We start from the raw sequence: 18,795 nt of genomic DNA on the forward strand, positions 1-18,795 counted from the left end.
AAAACCGAGCGATGATGAGTTGGCGAAAAGAAAATTTGCCGCGATTAAATCGCACTGTTGGTTGCCAATTAAAAGATTTTTCGCTTCTCAATTCGAATTTCCATTTAGATTTGTTTGAAGAGATTGCAAGGGGATGGATTTTTACTTTTTTCGCTGAGGCGTAGTGGAAAAACACTCGGGGTGTATGAAGTAATAAATTCTCTTTGACGTAATTGCATGACACGCCAGCTTTACACTAAGATTCTGAATGTGTAATTTACATTTTATGAAAAGGTTAACGCCTTTGCTTCACCAGCGCAAGGAATTAGGTTTTATTCGTGTTACCGAGCGTAAGGAAACGCGAATTTAGCACAACTAGGTTCTAAAAATTATACTGCAAACTTCAAAACACTGCATTTCTGCGAATTACCACGTTTCTAATCTTGCAAGTGGATTCAAATTATAGAAATGTCGGCATCGATTCGAATGGATCGTTAGAAACTACACTAACTGGCAAAAGTCTTGCACCCTCTCTATTTTTGTATTCCAATTTATAGAAAGCTAAAAATTAAAACATTTCTAGCCATAACTTCAAAAACCAAAAATTTTTAACAATTTTTGGGTTATTAAAATTCGTATCTTTGTTAGTTTTGAAGTTATGACAATGAAATTTGGGGAAGTTAACTGTGCCAAAGTGTAACATTTTAGAACAAGAAATGGAGATTTTAGAAAATTTTATTTTACGACAAACGAAGAATTTTCAACTTTTTGTTATTAAAATTCGTATTTTTGTTAGTTTTTAAGTTACGTCAATGAAACTTGGGGAGGTTACTGTTCCTAAAGTGTTCATTAACTGTGCCAAAGTGCAAAATTTTAGCACAAGAAAAAAAGATTTTAGAAAATTTCGTTTTAGAAAAAGTCAAATATTTGCAACTTTTTGTTATTAAAATTCATATCTTTGTTAGTTTTTAAGCTACGACAATAAAATTTGTGGAGGTTACTATTTCTAAAGTGTTCATTAACTGTGCCAAAGTGCAAAATTTTAGAACAAGAAATGGAGATTTTCAAAAATTTCATTTTAGGACGAACCAAATATTTTAATATACAATTACGACCATATTTAAATTTTAAAATTTATGGTGTTATAAAGGGGTGCAAGATTTTTGAACATGAGTGTAGATTTTACTTGATATGAGAAAGGGAGCAAAAACGCCGGCGTCTAGCGAAGGGGTTTGTCTAGAAAGAAAAATTATTTCGCCTAGAATTAATTCCTCTCGATTGATTTCTCCCGCATTAGCGTCTCAAAGAGTCTCATCCTCCTAGTCGAGCTCTTATCTACGATTTAGCGAGAATTTTAAACAAACCCAATTACGTAAATACGTAACTTTGATGTACAAATTTCCTACTTTCAAAGTGAGTCCGGAAATTCATTGATGCGACGTTTTTCCGAGATGAAATTGCACCTCATTTCGTTCGTTGAAACATTTAAAAATTACTTTTTCGATGTTGCATTAAAAAAAAATCCTTGTTCGGAACAAGTTAAATTCCTTGGAGTAAACAGTATAGAAAAACTTGGGTCCTCGAATTTAAATTACAAATCTGTGCCGGCTTTTAAAAGTTAAATTCTCCAAGTGTTGACTAACAAAACCCGCAAAGTCTTACTTTCAATTTAACAAGATCTTTTAACTGTGAATTATAATTTAATGAAGTTAGGGAGCGAAGACGCGGCTTTGTTAGAAAAACTCGGTTAAAGTAGTGGCAAAGTTAACAGGGTTTTTAAATTTAAAGAGTTTAATTACACGTTTGAGGTTGAAATTCAAACTATAGTTAATTAAACAGCCACGATTAAATTGGAGTAGTGATGTAGATAATGTGAGTTCTATAATTATTTTCCGAGTCGTAGAATTCCATCTGCCATGTCCGAGGAACTGTGCAAACAGTCTTGCGATTTGCAAACATTTGTCGAACAAACACGCGCCGAAAAAGAAAAAAAATCAAATCCCTCGGTGAGATTTCCCAATTGGGTTTGAAATTTCACTTAGGCGGTAAAATCCGAGAGCCTAAAGTATCCTGAAGGCTTCCCAGGCACTTATCCATCTTACACGAAGAGATGGAGGCTCAAATTCTCATTTCGGAATGAACTGCAAAGGTTGCACACGACGATTTATTACGTTAATCCGAAATTACCCTTTCATATATTCATTGGTTGGTGCTGCACCTCGCGGATTAAGCTTAAGATAACTTTGAAATAGCTCTCGACGGCGACGTGTGAATTTTTCAATGTTTGGAATAATTGAGTTTGGACGACAAAGATATTTTCGAGGGAAAATGAGAAAACAAAGCTTAAGAGATCGAAAAAAAGAGATGAGAAAGCGAGGGGGTGATACAAGGTACTTAAGAAAATTGGAGATTTTAAACAAAATAGAGAAGAGGTAACATCATTTGGAAATGGTGGAGGCGCCGCGTGTTTTTGATCTATTTCGCATTCAGAATGAGATTGTAAATGATAATGCTGTAACGTTTCGATCCCGAAATTCGCGCTTAAACAAATATTCATTTACAGAAATTATTCAACTGGATGTGCAGAAACGATAACAAAACCTACAGTCGTATTTAATTTGTAGCCAGATTCGACGTCAAATTCAGTAGTTTTGATCTTTGCTGAACTAAATAATCAACTCAACAATGTCGCTGTGTTGGTAGCTCGTGTTTGATTTGAATTTCAATTGTCAAAAAGACACAACAAAATAATGAGACGTTTTTACTCGTCGGCTACAAAAACGAATCACTTTCAACGCCAAATCATACGCATTTCCCTCCCTCGCCTCTCCGACAAACACGTCTAATTTGCTTTCTACCCCGAAAAGTACAAATTTAATCCTCATTTTGATAAATTAATTTTAGAGTTTACTCCTCGCGCAATTTGCGCTAATTTCCTCGTTTCATCGGTTTCCTATTTTCACTCATTTAAAATTTCCACTCGCCGACTTCTTGCGAGGTGTTAATCGAGAGACCCAATTTTCTCACCTCGCCTATGACCAATTCCATGCAGGAAAAATCCCGAAATCGGGTCAGTACGCTTTCCTGATGCGTCCTATTTCGAAATTTTTGAGACAATTAGGTCAATGAGAGTCTCGTTTCGAAATCGCCCCAATGCAATGTGTCATTTCTGATAAATTAATTAATTGGTAATCGAGTTAGGGCGTGCGTGTTGTTGCCCTACAATAGTTGTTCTCGTCTGGAATGATTCGAATCCGAAATGGTCGCAGTGAAACAGTTGTAATCTTTGTAATTTGAATAATACGGTTAACGAATCAAAGTTTTAACATTAAATTTATTGGAGCGAAGCGGGCGATAACGGAACCGCTAATATAGAGATTACAAACTTTGAAGATTAACGAGAAAAAATCCGATTAGCGGGACGACTTGTCATTTTAAGGATGACAGAACAATGAAGCGAAAATGAGCAGTTTCGACGACGTGCTTGAAGAACTTTTTCAGGTCTCTTTGTGGGATTTTAAACAATAATCGTTTTTTTTTCCCAACACCTTCCTTGTGCGTCTGGAAGATACCAATGCATATTCCCTTTGAAATTGGCCAGGGAATTAAGCGGCGAAACGACTTGTTTGCTCGGTTTTATTAAATTAAGCGACTACAGGTGTCCTTTCCTGTTAACGTTGGGCTTAGGGTATTTGTTGGTAATTAAATTCAGCTATATAAACGGTGCAATTAACTTCCAATGGTGTGAAAGGCTTCCGGCTTCTTCTTTAGTTTTTATTTGATCAAATCCCAAAACTTTCAAGAAAAGTTAAAAACACATTAAAAGGGACACATGTTTATTTCACAGACCTTGAACTTTTGACAGTTGCAAAGAACTTCATTCAAATTCTGAAAGAAAATCTTCCTTTAATCAATCACAGACGTACGACTTTTGCCGCGACATATTTCGACACTGAATTTGAACAATGTATTAAAAAAAACTTCGTCCAAGTTTCCCCACACGACCGTAAAATTTCGCCACAGTACTAAAACTAAATCACGTGCCTGCAATTACTTCGGACTTGAATTCCAGCATTTCCTCGGTAATTCCGTTTCCCCGAAAATTGTATACTTTCATCGTGACTAATGCAAATGTTGACTTTTAATTATTTTGCCCGATTACCACGTCGATGAAGTCAAGTCGCGCTGAAGATTTCCGAATGTTGCAGTGCTGCTTTAAGTGCAACTTTCAACATTAATGTATTCATTGTTTGGTGTGAGTCTGCACAGCTTGGGTGTTTTGGGGTTGTGATAAGTGAGTAATTTCCCTAAAGCGGTGTACGCATGTCCCGACATGAAGATTTTCGAGTGGTTGCGTGTTATTGTTGTTTAAATGTTAATGTCTTCAATCATGCAGACACGCGAACTTGTTGCCATTAACGCAAAAGATGTGGCTTGGAATTTTGAAAAGAACATCTCTCGGGGTTTATGTTTTATGTATGGAACAAACAGAGATGCACTAGAGGCCGCCGACTGAATACCTTAAGTCTTTTCTTTATTTACTAGGTGGGTTATTAGATTGAAGTCCGGCGGACTCGTCCTCAATCTCGGCCCATATTGACCAAACAATGCACCACACATGTCGCTTTCAAACAACATAATTGAATTTCCCGACAATTTTAACATCGAAGACAAGAATTTAAAAGCGAAAGGGATTTGGAAAGATCGAGGCTAATTCCATCCAGTTGCCCTTTGTTTTCCACCGACGAGAAAAAAAAACGGATTAAACAACGACACAAAAAGACAAATTGTTCACTTAAAATAATTACCGCAACTTCTATAGACATGTTACAAAAAGAACGTTAAATTTAGTTCGTGAGGTTGCGGATATTGTTTTACGCTGGTCGGGTACCTTGCACAAAAGAGTTTTATTTTTACTGAGGACTTTAAAAAAATTACTCGCTGGAAGTCAACGAGCAGTTAGGGGAAAAACAAATAGAGGTAGTTGCCGAGAAAAATCTCGAGTATTTTTAGGGGAATTAACTATGCTCAATTTATTGTGTTCGGAGACTTCGTTTTTGTACGGTGTTCATTACTTGCAGGGAATTAAAAACGGCAATTAATGGAAAGTGTTTGTTGAATTTCGTTGAAAGGATCGCCCTTTAAAAAGATCGAACAAAATGTTTTATTTGATAGCGCTACGAATTTTCCATTTCTGGGATCACTATCGAAAATTAACGGATAACACAGGGATCAAAGCGGGCTTTGGAATTTGAATTATGTTGGTATCCCCTGACAATAGTAGTCAACAAATTTGTACTGAAAAGGCGTTTCTAAATTAAAATTGTCTCCTGATTTTTAATCATTACATTGGCAACACTGACCGCAATAACGAGTGACTCTGTGAGGTCATTGCCGCCAGTGTAGCCAACATATTAAGCTAATCTAGAGCCTCCAAGACGCGATCTTTTGTTGCTCATTATAATTTTGACGTCAAAAATAAGTTATCCAGGCAACGTTAATATTGGATGGCAACGCAAACAAATTTTGGGATAAAGCAGCTCGCTTAAGAGTTTAACAAACAGCTTATAACACCTTAATTACGCAGCGACTTTCTGTAGCGTAATAACTCCCAAAGATTTACTTGCTTACCAACAATAAAGTAGGAAATTTTTCCGCTTAGCATCGACAGGATTACCCCTAAATTTTCGAGTCCCCGTTGTCCAATTAAAAGTTTACATCAAGACGTAATTTACATTTAGGTTTGATTAAAATAACCGTAGCAAATGAAATTATTTATCGTGAGAGAGCAGGGCGAGTTGAAAATATTAATTAAGACGCGTGAGGATTATTAAATTAGAAGTACTAGCGCCCTAATTGAGCATCAACAGCATTCGTTATACGTATTCCGTGCTTAATTTTTCGACTTATCGAGGATTTAATTTATGGCGAGTTTTTCGCTTAATGAAGAAAAATTAACGAACGGATAATTTGAAATGTGGCGCTTTGTGTTTAGAATCCTTTTTATCGGTGATTTATGATGTTATAAATAGACACATTGTATATTACCATTAAAATCTTCGCTCCATTTAGCATGGTAAGATAATAGAAACTCCCTCCGTCCGCCCCAATTCCATTGACCCATCGTGGTTCTTAACGCAACCCCCACTCTCCACAAAAATCAATCCTGTGTTAACGGTCACAAGTCCTTGTAAGGGATTCCATTTAATTGCTTGTCTGATGACATTCCGGTGCTTGCAAATTAATCCGAGGACTATTTGTCGAAGACCGGATTTCTCCATTAAAAATGTAATTTCAGTTACTGTCACAATAATAAGAGCTGACTTTGACATATCTACGTCCCAGGACTTGACGCTTTGTTTGATGAAGATACCGGAGCCAGGATGGTGCGGTTTCCGGGACGGAGAGCAAAAAACAATGTTGATACAAGAGAATTCGGTACGAACCAAACATTAGGCAATTAACGAGTTAAGTAATAGAATGCAATGTGTTATCAAGTTTTACCAACGATAATAATAATTGATGACACAAGTTTCCACAAGTTGTTATCAAAGCTGCGAGTTTCGTCTTGAAATTGTCAACATTACCTGAGATGGACATTAAACGCGCGTTTTACCCTACAAATTGCTTTGCCGAATGTGATGAGGATTGCAAGACTCGTTTTTTATTCATGAGTGTCGGCCGTAAAAGTTTGTTTTTGGGTGAATTACTAGAACCGGAAACTGAAAGGTTTCATATTAGGTTTACTACAGCCGAGTAGTTCCGCGTTGTTTTAATTTTATTTTGGCTTTTTATACGTCTGTAGTGAAGAGTTTTACCCGCGAAATTGTACGATTCGGTTGGACGGTATTGATTTGTTAATCGAGTTATTTGCTTAATTAATTAACTCCGAAAATTAATTTAAACAATAGAGTCATTTTAATGTTTTAACTAACGTAATATTGGATGAATTATACTTAAAATGTAAACATTAGCTCGTCCAAATAAAATAAAAAGACCGAACGCGTGCTAGGAAAAATCTATAATAAGATAAGAGACAAACGAACATTTGATAATAACCAGAACAAAACACCCCGAAACCAGCACTATCACGAAACAGAAGATACAAAGGCGACCAATCGGAAATCGTCCTTCCTAATTAACCCCCTATAAAACTTCTTTGTTTACAGTTAACCATGCAACCGACACCAACCTTCTTTCTTCGTGGCGCTCCTGCAATAATCAGTACTCTATTATTTTCCGAACGTCCTCGGTTCTTTTTGTTGATGAAATATAGCCCTAACTCGCTATAAAAGAAGTCTTGTCATATATTTCCAACTCCATTCGACCTAAGGGCGCAATAAAACCTCCACGACCGTAAATTTCCTAAATTGTACATATTGATTCTGTACACATCGGACGCTTTTAAACACACTTGTCATTCACCTGTCCGTAAACCTTCCATCATTCTGTTTAGGTATAGATAAGACGCTTTCTACTAGGCTTAATTAAATTATCACGGGAGTAACGGAATGGCATTATCGTATGTTCTGCGGCTTACTTAATTATCAATGTAATGCAGATACCGTTCGTTCGAAGCCTCCGCAAAAATGAAAATTTAATTAAGCCGCATTTGGGGCACGTAAAGAAAAAACAATGACTTGGAAAAGTAAGCTGATATCTGTCACGGAATTTTATTTCGGGATTCGCTCGATTATGTATTAAATCGGTTTATGGTATGATAATAGGCATTATGTAGCGCAGAGGGTTGAGGGCTTACGCCACAGGAATAAATATTCATGGTGGAGGTATTCATACAGGGTGCGACGCCATTTTCGCTAATAAGTGGACTTTTACGACTACAATTATTCAAAGAGCAGTCACGCGATTTTTTAATAGACACCAGGGTCGACGGTTTTGTGATAGATTTAAAAATAGAAACATTCAACGGTTGGAATTTTGCCGTTTCATTCCGAATCATTCCAACACAGTATGTTATAAATCCGCCAACCCCCGTCAAGCTGTCTATAATTATGTTTCTCCGAGTTTTAACCCGGCGCATCCACCATTTTCGCCAATCTTTGTTTTAGAAGTTTCAACGACACTTAATATTCGACTTTTCGGTTTTTAACAATAAAAGTCGAAAACAATCACGCTGTGTCAACTTTGTCGCCCCGTAAATTGATCACTCCAAAATATCGCTCTATAACCATCGCCACTTTACTGAAATAATTGATTCCACTCGCGCTCTTTTTCCGTCGAATCGATCAAAAGAGTGCACCGATACAAAAACATGCAAATTCGCGCTATTGAATACGTTCCTCGTTTTGTCAAGACCTCCCGTGGGTTTGGTCTCAGTCGATAAACCCCGCAATCTTGTACTACAGCGACTCTTTGAATTTTTCCCCATCTCCAAAGCAAAGCAATTAGTCTAGAATTAATCAGCTCGAATAGTCCAAACTTACACGGCTACATGTATGCTTACGAATCTTATCGTCTATTGTTAGAACACGACGCGACGGCAAATATGGAAATTGAGAGAACGCTAATTAACGATTGAATTAATGAGAATGTTGTCATGAAAAAATGAATGTTTCTGAGATTAATAGCGTTTATAAATTTTTAATTAAAGTGAGGAACGGCGCAAATGGACGAACGGAATGTAATTTAAAAGAAAGCGATAATAGAAGCAATACACATCAAATTTCATCGGTAAATAATTCATGTGCGACATTTCCAACGCGCCAGATCGATGTGGACAAATTTGATAACGACTCGACTCTTAACTTTTCAATTGTTAAATTGCTCGGACGTGGGCCACAAATCGAAGGGGCTTTAAAAAGGGGTTAACTGGGATCGCGGTGCCAACGGGGTGAAATATTACACGATATGCAGTCATAAAAATGCGGCTTTTACAAACAACGTTCTTAGGAAAAACAAATTACATTATCGTCGTCTCTGTTGTTGTAGACATCAATTGGGGACACCAAGTTTTCATCAAAAGAGTGTTTTTTTAGTTTATTGTAAAATAATTTTGAAGAGCTTCTACCGTAGAAAAAGTGCTAAATGGATAAATATTTACTCTATAAACTTACACGTCTTTCCATAAAGTAACGAAACTCTGCTATTTAGTGTCTTCCAATATTTTGCGTGGGAAGAACAAGCAAAAATCAATTTGTGAATGTATAAGTCTACCTTATTTTGCCCACTTTTGTATATTTATGACTGTTTCCGAAACTAATTACTTAGATTCTTTATGTGGGGTTTAATAATGCAAAACGATGATAAATAGGAAGACTTCATAAAATTTTATCGCCAATAAATAATTAATTGGAAATGTTTGAATCCATATCATCAAGTTTAATGCTTCATTCGCTTCCGATTTTTCCGTTCTTTATTGTCTATCTGTAAGTTTTGTTTACGCAACATTAATCCCTAACCAAGTGTTGATGCGAAGATGAGAGGTTTGTATAATTCAAGCTTCAATGTTTGATGACGACGACGCTAAACCACACGTCACACGATTTAGCCTGCGGTTAAATGATAACACCTTGTTACAGACAGGATATTTTCATTCTGATGCGTACAAATACAGTAATAATTACATTCAGCACACATCATGTAGCTCTTGAATAAACGATTTATTACTCGTGCTACATGAATTCCGGGCGTCATCTGCATTCTTCGATTTAATCCGGACAGACAAAGAAACGTTTTTATCTGTTCTAATGTTGAAATTTAGTGCGTCACTTTAACAAAAACTGGAGATCGGCGAAGCAGATTAGCTAAACTCGAAGTTGGAAAAGACGTAGTTTCCACTCTACACTTATTAGTACTCTCGCTATGCATAATGGAAAGAATTACCATATTAAAGAAATTACCGCTCGTCCGTCATTTTCTCATAATGAAACTTGAGGCCGGTTCAGTTTTAGTTCACGTCATTAATCTTGGGAGTTTTTAGGCTAAACGACTCCGTTTTCCCAAGTGTGTGGCCCTTATTAAAAGCAAAATCGCAGAAAAAATCTATCATAATTTAGTTTCAACATTCTTTCGGGGACAGTGAATTTTCTTCCATTTTCATTTTTTTCAAGCCGGAGAAAAATGTCAGCTATTTCTGGAAACAAGCCCGACTTAATTCAATTCGGCACTTCTTTCCAGACATTATTATTAATGAATTCCGAAGCGAGAGAATTTTTGATCGAATCTATAATGGAAGGGATAATTCGGAATGTCGCAACAAGTTTTAATAATGGTGATTAATTGGCAATTAGGTGTCGCGTATTAAAATTTTCAGACACGAAGAAGAATGACGGGCTGCTTTTTACTGTTAAAGAAAAGAAAGAGAATCTTTTCGTACAAGTTTTTATGGATGTTCAAGGAATAAAAGTTACACGCTCAATGGACGAGAAATTAATTAATTTTCAATTAGGTTAATTCGTTGAAGTACAGTCGAACCTCGCAAAAGTGCCCAAAATGACAAATTCGTTTGAGGTATGTAAACATAACTTGTTTTGACTGCTCATTCATAAAAACGCACAAAAATAGTTGCAATGATTCATGTTAACTGAACATAAAAAATTAAAATATGCCCTTCACCCCAGTTGTTCCTACGCCCATGACTCATGCGAAGGAAAATTGCCCCAAAATACAAACCGTGTCAAAAGTTGAAAATTAGTTCGGTAAATTCTGCTCTTAAAAAGCATTAAAACGTCATTTTTATGTCTCCAGAAACTATTTGCACCGCTTCTAGTTATATTTAACTGCAAATTAAATTGCATAGTTAACATTAAAGTTAAGCTCAAGCAGTGAAATGCCTGTAAAGCATTGAGTCCTCTAAAGAAAAATACTAGAGTTCATTACTATAATTCATTAAAAAGTAAAGTTTGTAGCAGCTTCTAGTAATTTTTATTGGTAACAGTTGGTAGCAAAAGCATTTGGCCTTGACGCAACTGTGACATGCGTAGCAGCTAATCGTCTTGCGCAATGTTTAATTAATTTATTTATTAAATTTATTATTATTTATTAAATGAATACTGAATTAATTAATCAATTAAATAAGTTTATTATTATTTATTAATTTAATACTTAATTAATTAATGTGAGATGTTGATACACTACATCATTGGACAACGTGATAACTTCAAAAATCGCTACATTAAATTTTCCCCCAATTTAAGTATCTAAGTCTGATTTACACCAAATCATGGTGTTGTGTAAACCGGACCTAACCTTGTTGCAAACCGTCTTTTGTTAGTGTGGGCGAAAAAATCGAAGTTAGGAAAAACCGAGTATACCCAACTAACTAATTAGCGAAAATTCAATTGGCTAGAAATGTGGGCGGAGTCAAACTACAGTTTACAGAAAAATCCGAGTTTAGTTCGAACTTGAGTTGTTTTCTGACATGTGTGAATTTAGCCTCAATTAATCAAGAATTTGGAGCAAGAAACTAAAAAAATTGAAATCAGCGCAGGTGGCGGTGTCGCTCCAACTTCACACCGCACAAAAGCCAACTCTGTATTGCTAACAAACATGATTGTTCTCTCGAAAATTTGAGCCTTATTTAAACAATGCAGCCAAAACTCGCCGTCAGTATACAGAATAATAAACACTAGGTGGCTGTGCCGGTGCAATTCACACCAATGCACAAACGCGCAAATTTTCGCGTTATTGCAGGTTCTCAACATAAAATGTGGGAAAAAGACTCTAAATAAACGAAAACTGCTTTTAGATCGATTTTTACACCACAACTCGATCAGTTTTCATAAAAGTTCCAAACCTGAAGCGCCTTTCATAGAACCTCGCATTCCTTGAAATGCATTTATGCTGACGATGAAAAATGCGACATATTGATTCAGAACGTGCAAATTGTGGAAAAATCTGAGATAAATTGAGAAAAACTCACCGATTCTTATCCAAAAGACGCTTGCACTTTCACATTTACCACTGTCACCGAGGAATTTCAGTACCAACATAAACATGAGGGAAAAAAAGTCACTGCCCTAATTCCCAGTCGGGGCGCAAAAAATCGGTTAATAAAAAGATTTCCACAAAAAGCACGCAGGATTTGAAGGTTTTTAGAGGAAATGCAGGGTTGAGATGCTGTGGGAATTTTATAGGCGCGTTATTAATTTAGAGGGGGTCGGTGTATTACTGGTTGCCTACTCAACAGGCGTTTAATTTTTTTACACTAAAAATGTAAAATAAATAGGCTGGGCAACATTCCACCGGTGTTTTATGATGGATTGTACCACAATACTTCTTGTCAGAACTCTTCTTTGTGTAATAAAAGTGAGAATGCCTGTAAAGTTATTTTTTCTGGTTCCTTTGTAATCGTCTGAACATCAGGACAATAAACATCATATTTCACATCAGAGAAACCTCCCGTTGTGTAGTTCATTTTTCAATGCTGGAAACTTGTTTAGTTCATTTTTAAGACAAAGACGCTATCATCAAAGTACCCCCATTTGTTTAAAATTTCATCACTTGACAAACCAACAAAAGCCAAGACATCTTAGAACGAAGAAACAATAATTTGTGTTATTATAATCAAAATATTACCACCCTCGTTTACTCTGAGCTTAATAAAGGGAGCTCTAACAACAAGGAAATAATTCCATCGAATTCTCACAGTTCTATATAATTTCCAGAACCAACAAAACCGTTTTTGTTTCAGCCTCTCATTTGGATTATGAAAAACACGGGTCACAAAAGCGGGATTTCATTAAGCCTTTGAAAAAGCCCCGATTTAAATAAGACGATAGATAAATCATCAATCACCGCACGTGTTTTCGACGTTTTTGATTAAATAGTTGGAGTCTTTTTGTTTTAAAAGCAGGAATTGTGGAGATTGAACTCGCGTCACCTCCTCTAGTCTTCTAATAAATATCGAGGGATAACTTCGAAATGACAAATTTCATTGCTTCCAAGGGCGACATTAAAGGCTATTTTATGGCACTGGGAGATCGATGATTAAAAGTGGAACGAGCAAGTGCCAAACTTGGACTAATGTTGTAATTTGTTGTGTTCAATTGACGGACCGAATTTATACAAGGAAAATTGTATGCATCTGTTGACGACACGATGTATTTTACGTCGGAAACAGAAACTGGCCATTAAAACATAATGAACTGTATTATAAATAACGACTTTCCTTTATTTTTCGACGAGTTATACCAAAAAGCGCACACAGACTCGGAAAATAAAATTATATTAAAACTATAAAAACTGTGATAAGATTTCATGCTCCAAACTTTACAAATAATCTCGGGCCATTGTTATAAAATCCCTGCAAACTTCACCAGAAACCTGTAAAAGAAAATTTGGAATTGGGGGTTGACATCACAAAAATTAGATTTTGCTGGGATTTTATAACGTGGAAAGCCTGTTACGTCCCATCTTATCCTAATTTCTTTAAATTTCATTTATTTAAACCCCGAAATGGGAAATTTTCTAAACCAGAAAAAGATTTATACGTCATTTACAAAGAAGCAATCCTAGAAATTAGCAGGATTTCAAAGGGATAAATTAGATACCTGCAATGGATAGATGCCAATTTTGATTCATAGATGGCTCTACACTCTATAACACTTAGCTAGTAACAAGGTTGGCATCATTGACTCCCAAAATTTGACATTTGCCATTTTGACATGAAATTTGCTGTGTAATTAATAAGTGCGAGTCGTTGACATGAAATTAGCTGTGTAATTAATAAGTGCGAATCGTTAAAGATGGTGCAAATGAAGTGAAATTCCTCTAAGATGCGACTGATGTTTAAAAACGGTAATAAATAAATTAAATTTTGACATATTGCATTGACAGGACTCACGCGATCGTCTTTTGTACCCTAAAATCCGGCACTTTCAAAATTTGTAACCTTAACTGTAATCACAAAATATAATAATGAAAAACATAAAATTATAATAAAATATTTGCTAATTTAAAATAAAAATTACAAAAACCAGCTTTTTCTCACCATTTGGTGACAGTCCTTGTTTGACATTCCGCAGAATCGGAATCGACCAATCACAGATCCGCATTTTAAATTTGGCGCCTACAAAAACTCCCTCCAGGAAAAATGGTGGAGGCGCTGAACTGCTTCTAAAACAATTATTCGCAATGAATTAGCAAGTTTTTTACCTCAATTTAAAAAAGTTTCTTTGTTTGTACCTCAGAGTTGTGAAAATCTCGCGAGAGAAAGCTGATCTTGAAATTTTCATCAGGAAGTCTCTTCTAAATTGTTCGTTGAAACAAGAGCCCCGAACACAAATCTACAACATTCTTGCACTATAAAAACCGAGCATCCATCTCAAACTTGTAAAATGTTGGAGGAGATAAAACCCGAAAGTGCGCATTAATAATTCAGTTCGGTGTCGCGACTTGAAATTCTTTAAAATTTCCGGAAGTAGCATCTCCAGGCATGTATTAAATGACATATAAAGTTTCCGGTAATGTGCTCAAATAAAAAGGTGAAGATCATGGCGACGTTGCATCATTAGAGACGTGCTGACTTTCCCGGAAAAAATCACTTAAAGTATCCATAATTAGTAGGATGAATTTGTCTTGGAGAAGTTGGCAAACAGGGAATTCGTAATGAGATTTTAAGAGGATTTTGATTTATTTCAGGTGACCATCAATGAGACAGACCTGGAAAATGAAATCCCGGAAGACCAGGATCCGGTCACCATGATGTCGATTTTGATAGTGGGTAAGGCATATTTAAGCTTCGGTTGTAATTAAAATGTTAAGCGTAAAAGAGACAATTTATATGGAAATTTTTAATATGAGACTGTGATACAAATCAAACAACCGCAGGAAACGCGCGAATATTGTCAACAGGACTTTTATTAGCTCCCTAGGGAATGGGGATAAATGCGAAGTGGTAAAAATAAGGAGAATAAGATGTGTTTTAATAGAGGGCTCGAGGCAGCGCGTTGTGGAAATGTAAGAATTTTCTTTTTCAGGTACGTTCCTTTCTTTGCTCATCTTCCTGTCCGTCGCCGGCAACATCCTCGTCTGCGTGGCGATTTACACCGACCGCGGCCTCCGACGCATCGGCAACCTCTTCTTAGCGTCCCTCGCCATCGCCGACCTCTTCGTCGCCTCTTTGGTGATGACTTTCGCCGGTGTCAACGACATTCTCGGTTATTGGATCTTCGGTGCCCAATTCTGCGACACTTGGGTGGCCTTCGACGTCATGTGTTCGACAGCAAGCATATTAAACCTGTGTGCTATTTCACTAGATAGATACATTCATATTAAAGACCCCCTGAGGTAAGGGTTTAGATGTAAGGGATGCATATAAATTTATTTATTATGTGAGAGCATTGTGACGAAAAATTTCGGGGAAAACCCATTACCTCGACGAATGGAAGCGGGATTTATGTTTATATTCAATATAAACACAAAGAGATGCGTACTTTGGATATTGAGATGTGATGGGAGGAGTACATTAAAACCGAGCTCAAGAGTTGCCCCGGATCTTGCATAGTTTCACAGCGGATGGATTCTAAAGAAATTTGTCACGCTTTATGAAAAAATGAAAATTTTCCTAATCTGATGTTCTAACAAAGTTATTTCCGCATTCTTTTTAATGCGTTAATAGCTTCGTTACCACACCAACGATTAAGCTTTTTTAATATACAAATAAGGGAAAAATAACTGAAAACCTCAACCCGTGTTTTAATACGACTTTTATATAACTCGTTTTTAACATATTATTTTTAACGAGGTGTGTATATTATTTTATTTACGACCGCTGACGACTACAAAAATGCAAATTTTTCCTGAACAACGCTCAGCAGGCCGTATAAACTACTGAAAGTCCCCTGGGCAGTAAAATAATAATAAAAAGTGTCACAAAAGTGTCAAAAACCGGACAATTTTTTTTCAACTTTCGTTTGTGGGCGTAATTTATCTCTTTCCGCCCTTTACACGTAAATAACTATTACAACTTGACAGGTTTGATAGGTGCACTAAATTTTTGAATAAGTTAAATGTTACTAAAAATCGTAGTCTTATTAGGTACAAGGTGTTTATAAATGTTTCTAGCATCAAGGGTGGCTATGAAATGTCAAAGAAATTTGCCGCTCATTACAAATGTGGGTTTCGATTTTTCAACTGACATTTGCAGTTAACCTCAAACATGGAGCAAAGTAAGTTTTGAGAAATAAACTGTTCTAGTTCTGGTTTAAAACCTGAAAATCAAAAAATTGGACACAAAACTGTAACTGAAACGTCATTAACGTAAATAACATTATAAATAATTTTCAAGATAGTCATATTCACTATGAAAACAAAGCGGCAAAATGGTGTACGACAAGAATCCCAGAGCCTACCTTGATGCTAGAAACATTTATAAACACCTTGTATCTCCATTACAGCACTAGTTCAGTAAGGAGTACATTACACAACTTTTTTTTTTCGTTACACAATAGTTGATTTCACAACAAAAATGAGTGACGTAATTGCTGCTTTACAGCACGGTTGTAGGTATTAATAGTAATTTTTAAGCCGCCGTCCTTTTTTACCGTTTTTGGAGGTATCTAAACATGCCAAAAACCGACATTTAGTGGCCTAGGCCTTCAAAACAAAACTAGTTATTTTTTGTCTAACGGTTGGTATCCTAAAATAAATTTGATTTAGATTTTCAAAATTTATTTTCGTGTTTTGAAAGTTTCAATAGTGACAACGCAGGGCAGCAAATTATAACATGCCAGATACCAGCCGTTAAACAAAAACAAAACAAAAACGTTAAAAAATGACGGCGACCGAAAAAATACTATTGTGCGCCTCCGCCATTTTTCATGGCATTTGTGATACTCATTTGCGACAAAAAAATCATCTTTTTAAAGTCTAGGCAGTTAAACGTGACATTTTGAATAGTTGGTTTTATTTTGCTAGTTGGCATCACTGCATAAAAGTCAATTCTGTCAATAATAAATTTAAACTAAGTAATTTTCAATTGTTTGATTAACATAAAATTTCCCTAAATGAGTCAAATAGTTACCAAATTAGAAAAATGTTGTTTTTATGACAATTGGAAAAAGAAATTATTGAGAAACTGTCTCCATATTTTTAAAAATAAATTATACATTTTAGAATAATACGTATAATGCATAAATATGGCGATATTTGCGTAAATTTTCATGCAGATTTTCCAGTTTTTAGTCCACAAATGAAATATTTAAAGCAGGAATAATGAAATCGCCCGATTTTAATTTCAATAACACAATCAAAATTTAATTTTGTTTCCCTTCATCTCACAGACACTTTTTCCGTCGTCGCCCCCATTATCTGCCAACACCTTAACCCGTACTGCCAACTCTGAAAATTTAAAATAAAGCAGATCTCAACCGTAATAACCCCTTTGAGATAATTACACAGAAAACCCAACCGTTTTATTACGATGATGAGTCAAAGGAAAATGCGATTTGTACAACGTTTCCATTTTTCATTGTTAACCTACGAGAGTGAAAAGTTTTTTGTCGACGAATTGTTATTCAAACTTTGGTTTTCTCTCTGAATATTTTCTGGTTAGTACAGCGAGACGCACCTGCGATTAATTAAGTTCGAAATTCACACCTGCTGGGAAGAAGGGCCCATAAATCTAGCTCCTGGAAAAATAGGTTACTTTTCGGGCAGGAAAATCGCAAAATTAGGAAAATATTCATTACAGCACTGTTTTAAGAAACTCATTAAACCACAGTTTTGTCAGTTGGCAACCCTGTCAAAACTATGCGGTTAATCCAATATGACGTTTCTCTGACGTGTCACCAACTTAACTGTGGAAAATGTTCCTAAATAAAAACATCAAATGTTTTTCTGAAAAAACGTTAAAATAACACTTTGGAGCACTTAATTAAGTTGTATTTTAACTATTTTTTGTCGGATGACTGGTCCTAATTGTTGCTTAAATAATGTTTTTCGCTTTTAATAAGTCCTGACAATTTCTGCTCCAATTTTAGACGTTGTTTAATAACGAAGCAACTCTAAAACGACACATAATTTAATCATCGTGTCTAGCAGTCAGCTTATGTAAGTTACCAAGTTTTTAGACAAAGTTCTAGATTTAGATTAATTACAAGATTTTGGTATCGCTAGCTTTGGTGTTTAGAGTGTTTTTCAATTATTATTTTCACTATTAATTATGACAATTTCCAATTCAATTAACTTTTAGTTATTGAAACAATTCCAGCTAATTATCGGTCGACAAACCGGCGCATCCACCATTTTTAGCAATGGCCAGCGATTTCATTTTTGTTTGTCGATTGGAAATTAATTTGAAAATAAACGAACGTTTAAATATTCACGTTTTCAGGTAAATAAAACACACATAAATGATTCAAAGTTATTATCTTCATAAAACTAAATTAAAATGAAAGCAGCGAATTGTGCAAATCCAAAAATCCCTGAAATCGCTAACCGCTCCCTCGTGTGCTTCCAGATATGGAAGGTGGGTGACAAGACGAGTGGCTTTAGGAACAATAGCAACAATATGGCTTCTGGCAGCGCTTATATCGTTCGTTCCCATTTCGCTGGAGTTGCACCGACCCCCACAACCTCTCGTGTACAATGCCGGGGGCCAGAACTATCCGACTTGCGCTCTAGATCTCACTCCAACTTACGCCGTCGTCTCAAGTTGCATCTCATTCTACGTTCCTTGTATTGTCATGATCGGTAAGACAGATCGGAAATGTAAAAGCGCAGACCATCAAAATTGCAGACAGACAATTGAGATTTTAAAGTACGCGCCGGCACACCTGGAGAGGTAATTTAATCCTTGCAATGTTGATGGTCTCGCTAGCAAGAAGTGGAGTAATATAAATGGTAATAACTCTC

The 18,795-nt window shown here is 36.0% G+C and overlaps 1 protein-coding gene across 2 annotated transcripts in view; it reads left to right on the forward strand.

Annotated features, from left to right (window-relative positions):
* The window catches only part of LOC148169068 (dopamine receptor 1-like), a 37,131-nt gene that overhangs the window by 17,018 nt on the left and 1,318 nt on the right, over positions 1 to 18,795 (forward strand). For both annotated transcript variants that reach the window (XM_088045134.1, XM_088045135.1), the window contains 3 exons: positions 14,581 to 14,662; positions 14,919 to 15,228; positions 18,401 to 18,633. In XM_088045134.1, the coding sequence (XP_087901260.1) occupies positions 14,581 to 14,662; positions 14,919 to 15,228; positions 18,401 to 18,633 (625 nt within the window). The remainder of the gene's footprint in view (positions 1 to 14,580; positions 14,663 to 14,918; positions 15,229 to 18,400; positions 18,634 to 18,795) is intronic.

This window comes from Gnatocerus cornutus, chromosome 9 (genome assembly GCF_029298725.1).
Source record: "Gnatocerus cornutus isolate USDA-ARS CGAHR chromosome 9, icGnaCorn1.1, whole genome shotgun sequence".
Taxonomy (NCBI): Eukaryota; Metazoa; Arthropoda; class Insecta; order Coleoptera; family Tenebrionidae; genus Gnatocerus; species Gnatocerus cornutus.